Here is a 7137-nt window from a genome sequence, read left to right on the forward strand (position 1 = left end):
GGGTCAGAGTGAAAAAATGAGGGAGCAGGGATCCAGGCTGTGGGGACACTGAGGGACGCAGCCGGGCACCCCGCACTCTCTCGTGCTTTGGGACCCCGGCAACTGACCCGGGTCTAGGGCTAAATCCTGAGCGAATTCTTTTTCACTCTCCCCGAAAAGCCGCAACTGGACAGGACCAGGACTCCAGTATAAGCTAACAGGGCGCTAAATAGAGCGTAATTGAGTCAAGATAGCGCTCCTCTGTTGTGATCCCGCCCCGCCGGGATGCCAGGGCGCAAGGACGCGAAATCCATCACTGGACGTCACAGTGGTCAGGAAATCCAAACTCTCTGAGCTCCTTTAGAAGGGGGGGGGGCGGGGGAGACGGACGGACACACAACAAAACTGTTTTTATTGTCCAAGGCGGGATGATGTTTTCATTGTAAAGATGTTGTATTTCTGTTGCTCTCTCTACATTAGCTTGTGTGCATTGTGATTTCCGCGGAGTTTTATTTATTCGCGGCGTTTGCAGCCGGCAAACACAAGTTCTGGTTACGCAGCGAGTCGCATAGGCTTTGGGCAAAGCATTCCGATAAACATCATCCACTTTCGGATTCTGCTTTGTCTACTTTTATCTTACTCCACATAAAAAACGCCACCCAAAGAGCCTTTTGAAACGCTTCTGGGCTTCTGGACAGAATCTTCAACTCTGAATGCCAGAGTATCTCCAAGTCAAAATGTTATCAAAACAAACCATCTATCTTTTTCTATCTCGTAGCCCAGTGCAAACCTATCATTTCACATGCCGACAGTTAAAGCAGGTTTATGATTCCAAGAGGACTTTTCCTTATCATAGGGTATCCTCCACCCTTGAGCTGTAAGGAGCGGGCTGCGTTAAAATAACAAACGAATTAAGTGTGAAATATTTACAACAAGCCTCCGCCCCCCCTATTTAATGGCAAGACATACACTGTTTCGGGAGTTGGTTTGCTCGATGCTTTGTACAAAGATTTTGAATGAATCTCCTAGTCTACTAATTTTATTCAGTGCGGAGAGTGACTTTTGACTTGTTCCGTTTCAACAACAGCAACAGCAACAATAACAAAAATGCACACAACAGAAGAAACTATCATTTAAGTGGACTCGATCATTTCTTTGGGAAAGAGCAGAACAGCTAATTTTTACATACCAAAAAGTTTTGGCTGCCCGGCTGCATTTCGGCGGCCCGCATTTGTGTTTTCAGCATTCTCAGATGCATGCGTGAAGTTATTTGAGCTGACGGATTTTTTTTTTTTTTTTTTTTTTTTTTTTTTTTTTAATGGTTCTGCAGTGGCCTGCGCCCACTGCTAGATAAACTCCATGGTCTTTTAAATTGTCCGGGAAAGAGGAGAGAGAAATGGTGGTTGATTTGGAGTGAATCATTCACTTTTAAGCGGTCATCTAACTAACTCTTGGGAAGAACTTAAACGGAGAAAGATGGGATTAAATGAACACGGACGGTTACCCGCTACATTTGAGGAGAAAAAAAAAAAAGCCGGTCTTTCTCCAGACCTGCCCCCAGCGTCTTTGCGGCTTCCCCCTCCCCCACCTCTAATTGCCGCAGTTCCCGGTTTAACTCTTGTCTGCTGAGACAAAACCTTACTGTTCATCGGTCATAGCCCTCTTCATATTTACTTTTACAGCACATCTTCTTTTGCATAAGATCAATGTGCAATTTAAATATTATAGTCAATAAAGGCCAATACATTTGTAGAACGCATGAAATGGTTCTTCAAACTCTTAATAGGGAATCCCCCCCCCCAGCAACCCCAACCCCCGTTTAAAGAAGCACATGAAAAATGTAGGATCAGTGGTTGGGAATTAGTGTTGGGGGCTGGATTGCCTTTGTTTTCCTTCCGAGACGACAGCAACACAAACCCCAAATAGCTCCTGCTTCCTTATGTTCATTGTATGTGTTTGTGAAATTTAACGATACAATTAGGGTCTTGTTACAAAGCAAGCTTGCACTCCGATCCCAAGGACGTTACTGAAATTGAAATAATTCTTGACAGAATGCAAAATGCCATTTTTAATTTTACTTTACTTATTTATTTTTGTAATTTTCACTTCCCAGCGTTCCTAGAGGGGGAGAAACAAACCCCAACTTTCCGACCTAAGCAGGCAGGAGTTAAAAGGTACTATGAAGTGTTCAAGGGAGGCAAGACGTCTTTAATGTAAAGAAGTTCACTTAAATCTTACACCTCTTTATTACAAACGTAAAAAATGGTAGACCGCTTTCTGAAGGAAATTTTAATTCAGACACGACATCAAATCTGTGAAATGTATTGGAAATCATGTCCCGTTGAAATGTCTGCTCAGCATCATTTTGAGGGTATGGGAGATAGATTTAATGTTGGTAGAAAAAACGATTTAAACTTGAAGTGCCACTGTTTTGAAAACAAGAAATAGTTTAATTTTTGTCTTATGTGCAAAATAAAACTATAAGGTTTGTACATTTTTTTGTTTTGTACATATTTCAAAAGTCATGGTTGTTTAGATCTTTTTTTAGTCTGGAGCAAATTTTCACTTGACTGTTTTTAATTTGATTAAAAATGATATGCATAAACTGTGTTTGCCATGTAAAACAGATCTGTGGACTTCGGCCAAGCAAGAGTCCATGTATACATTCAAAACTGTTTTTAAGGCTGACCAACAATGAGTTGATAATTACGAATTGCACTCCATGTGATGATAGAATACTGGTAAATTACTGGCAGACCCATTTCCCGATGCTCTAAATTAGTTCACATCGCTTATTTTGTATGCTTCACCATCCTGAATGCTGCTATTTCCCTCTCTGAGTACAGTGAACTATAGCATCACCAAAGTGGAAGGACAGCCTCTTCACACTGAGCTGAACCGAGCAATGGACAGCTGCAACAATCTCAGGATGTCTCCTGTGAAAGGGATGCCAGAGAAGGGGGAACTGGATGAACTTGGGGACAAATGTGACAGCAATGTATCCAGCAGCAAAAAAAGGAGACACAGAACTACCTTCACCAGCTTGCAGCTGGAGGAATTAGAAAAGGTCTTCCAAAAAACCCATTACCCGGACGTATATGTCAGAGAACAGCTGGCACTGAGAACAGAGCTCACCGAGGCCAGGGTCCAGGTAGGTTCTGAAAGTTGGCCTTGCAGGGAAGGGTAATATTAGGAAAAGCGAATACCTGTAATTTGTCAAAAAGGAAGAAACATCGTCAGCTAAGACATCTTACTTGTACCAAAGTAAAATGTGATCAAATTGGCCCATTCAAATTTCTTTTTAGTTGTAATAATTTTGACCACTCACTAAGTTTAGGGAAAAGAGCTATTTCAGAAAATGAATAATGAAGTCATTAAAAAGAACAGAATATGGTAGCATATCTCTGGTTAAACAAACAAACAAAAAAACTTAAAGGGTGAAAAAAATTCAAAGTTACCTATGTTTATATGTTTTCAATATTTACATATTACCTATATATATATTTAATTTATCACTTTGGTAGATTTTCAACTATTATGAATTTGTTTTTTTAGATTATGAGTTATATGCAAATTATTTATACACTAGTCCATAAATCTATAGCTTTATTTAGGTTGGAATTATTGTAAAAAAATGAAATAATATAAGCTCTAAAGAGCTGTATATATACTATAAGGTATTTTCACTAATAAAATTTAAGAAATATAAAGTGGCTCATTTAGAGCTTTTTAGCCCCAACTATTTTCAGTACATACCACTGCATTTTAATTTTTAAGGTCTAGTTAACTGTGCAGACTTTTCAGAGTAATTATTAACACCCAAGTTAAATAAATTGTATGTACTTGACTATATTTATAAACTGTTTAGTAAATGACTAAACCAGAAGATTCAATGAATCTAATTTCTTGTAAAAAATGAAAAGGAACAACTATATTGGGTAAAATGTTACCTGCCTTCTTGGTAGTGTTTTATTGTGGCTAGAGCAGATATTTTTAAATTACACTTTATTAGTTGTCAAGTAGTAAGTACAAATTTGAAAGGCAGCAATAACTCAAAAGACCTTTTTTTTTTCTTTTTGTATACTTTTACCACATAATTGAATTCCCTCTCTCATAAATGCCTGTAATAGAAAGGTGAATAAATTGTGCCTTTTTTTTCTTTTGTTAGTGGAGTTAGTCTTGCTTATATGGTCCATTTGTCATTACTGACCACTTGTGGTGACTCGGGGATGACAGCCAGCAGGTTATGCTTGACGTTCTCGAAGCAAATGGTAATTCCTTCACAGTACAGCCAAAAAAAAAAAAAAAAAAAAAAAAAAACATAGAAAGTTTATACTAATGAAGACTGTTAGAACTGTCTGGTATTAACACCAGTCCTGCATGTGTTTTTTGTCCCGTGATTGTTATTTAAATTAGTTATACTTGTAACCATAGAAAAATATGTTTACATGAAGACTGATCAGCTGTTCACTGCATGTTTCTCCTTCAGTACAGACTCATAGCTGAGGACACACAGAGAGAACCTAGCTGATCCGTTTTTTAATCCAGGTTGTTCTCTTCCATGCATTTTACAGATGTGGAAATTGATACCTATTTTAAAGAGACTGTCAAGGGGTGGGGGAGACAGAAAGCACTTATGCTTCGTGTTTCTCTGTGTTCAGTATAGGAAAATATGTGTACTCTTGTGTCAAATCCCAGTAGCGATGGGCACTATTTAATACTAGAAATGTAACTTGGGAATGATACTTAAATGGTAGCTGTTGAAAGACTTGCTGTGATTTCAGAAAACTCTCTGATGTATAATATTAAATGTGCAATGTATATGTAGGCTTTGAACTGAATATTAATAGGCAGCAAAAGTTGTGATACTTTAAAATATACAACATTAGAATTTAGTATTAAAAACATATCCACAAATTAAAAGTCAAATTTAGTGAAAATATTTTTGCAATTTATATTAATTTATGATTGATTTCAAATTTTTTTCTAGTCCATTTAGAATCTGCAGATAGTTATTTTTTAACTTTTTACAAGGTCATTTAAGTATAACGTCTTCTCAGAAGAGTGTTCAGTTTATGACACATTTTCAAGATTGTTCGTGGATAGGCAGAGATGATAACTGGGTTATGAATCAGCTGGAGAAAGGAAGGGATGCAATATTGTCTCTCAGGCTCATCAAACCCACTTAGAGGATGATGACCCACAGGAGAATGATCCCATGTACAAATTCCATTTTATTGTCCACAAATGAAAACACAGACACATATACATAGATGAACTTGCCTAAAATCTCATTCTTTCTGTTATGTTACCTCATGCCTTATAGCAGAATACCAGAGAATGTAAATTATGTGGGCCTAGTTCTGATGCAAAGATGTTATTCTTTACTGAGCTGATTTTCCTTTCTGACATGAAAAGTTTCATGTCAATTTTGCTCTAAGTAACGGCCTTCAGCTAAAATTGTACTCTTTCAAAAAACACTAGGTTTGGTTTCAAAATCGACGGGCCAAGTGGAGAAAAAGAGAACGATACGGCCAAATACAGCAAGCTAAAAGCCACTTTGCTGCCACCTACGACATATCAGTTTTACCTAGGACTGACAGCTACCCACAGGTATGGTTAATGACACAGCATGCTCATCAAGGGAAGTGGGTGTGGCTCCACTCACAGGGTGACCTAGCGATTCCTAGATCTGATGCAATAACCAAGAGAGAAAACTTAGCCTCCAGAAAACATGTTCCACACTTAACAGATTGTTCATTTATTAAATGATAAATTTATTTTTTTCATTACTTTGTCATTCACCGGAAAATATTCCATGGTCTGTCTGTGCCTTTTGGGTTTGTTACATATTGGAAAAAAAAAAAAAAAGAAAGCAAGAAAGAAATAGCACTTAATGACTTAATGATATGTCTTAATTTTATCATGCATTTTAATTATTCAGGCTACTTCTTTATTCAATTTTTTAAAAAATGTGTTGCCTGTCATAAAACCTTTGTGGCCATAAGTTTGTGCAACATAACAAAATGCTGCTGTTAGATGTGAACTTCCACTCCTCATCTCTGTTTAAAAACCTCATTCTTTTGCCAATCTATTTTTCTCACATTGATGTTGCTTGCTGTTTCAAGAGCACACTGTAGACATTAAACAAAACAAAACAAAAACAAAACAATCATACTAAGTTGGTTTCTTTTTTACAATGGGAGTTCTCTAATAACATCTCAAAAAGTGTTCATATTTCCCTTTCTTTTGACCAATAACGTTTTCTTCTTTTTCACCCTTTACGGTATGTGTTTTCTGGTCTTAGAGTCTATCATATTATATTTCCTTAATATGGGATAATGAATGATGTTCTGCTCTTTGAATGCTTGATGAGGGACTTGGGGATTGTCGGGAGCAAGCTGTTCCTTGTTTCATATCTTGTTGCTTATTTTGATACATGCTTTATGAGGCATATGTGAAGTGTAGTTTGGATAAGTACTTTGATATATCCATAAGAACCATCTCAACTCCTAATGCGAGAATAGCTATTCTGTTTAACTGTAAAAATTCACCCCCTCCGTGTGAATTCAGTCCTCGAATGATGCCCTTTCCTAATACACTCTTGCCTTTAAAATCCCCTTTAAAACGTTTTTGGGACTTTTTTTCTTGCATATAATTCTTTAAATTTATCCTGCAATTTTTATACCTTAAAAAGAGCATCAGAAAACACCAAATTCTATTCCCTCATTTTAAAACTCAGAAAAAAAAACAAGCCTAGCTGTGTTAAGGAATTGGCCCATGATCACATCAATGTTTTCTTCCAGGGCAGGCAATGAGCAACTTCTATGACCTTCTATGAAGGTTTTAAGAGGCCTGTATTATAGGAAAGTTTTGATTCATGGCCACATTCTTCCATTACTATAGCTTTCAAACTTACCTGAAATTAGTAACCTTATTTCTACTTGGTTAAAAATCATGACTATCTTTTGCTTATTTAACATCTCAGAGCTAGTGAAATTTCATTAACCTCATATTCTTTGGGTAACAGTGGAATTTTGAACAAAATGCAATGAAGTTGTTTCCTCCCTGGATGGTAACCTCCATGGGAAGGCAGACTGTCATGCCTTATAGCTCTTATCGCTGCAGGATCCTTATGTACTGTCCAGGCCATGTTCT

The 7137-nt window shown here is 37.3% G+C and overlaps 1 protein-coding gene across 1 annotated transcript; it reads left to right on the forward strand.

Moving 5' to 3' along the window:
* Positions 1-264: 264 nt before the first annotated feature.
* On the forward strand, positions 265-5592 carry LOC127215313 (ALX homeobox protein 1-like; the record flags this gene model as incomplete). Its single annotated transcript, XM_051175684.1, has 3 exons — positions 265-310; positions 2826-3130; positions 5464-5592. Coding segments are annotated over exons 1-3 (480 nt in total), but the record flags the coding sequence as incomplete, so codon positions are not given.
* Positions 5593-7137: the final 1545 nt, after the last annotated feature.

The sequence above is a fragment of the Phodopus roborovskii genome, unplaced genomic scaffold (assembly GCF_943737965.1).
Source record: "Phodopus roborovskii unplaced genomic scaffold, PHOROB, whole genome shotgun sequence".
Lineage (NCBI taxonomy): Eukaryota > Metazoa > Chordata > Mammalia > Rodentia > Cricetidae > Phodopus > Phodopus roborovskii.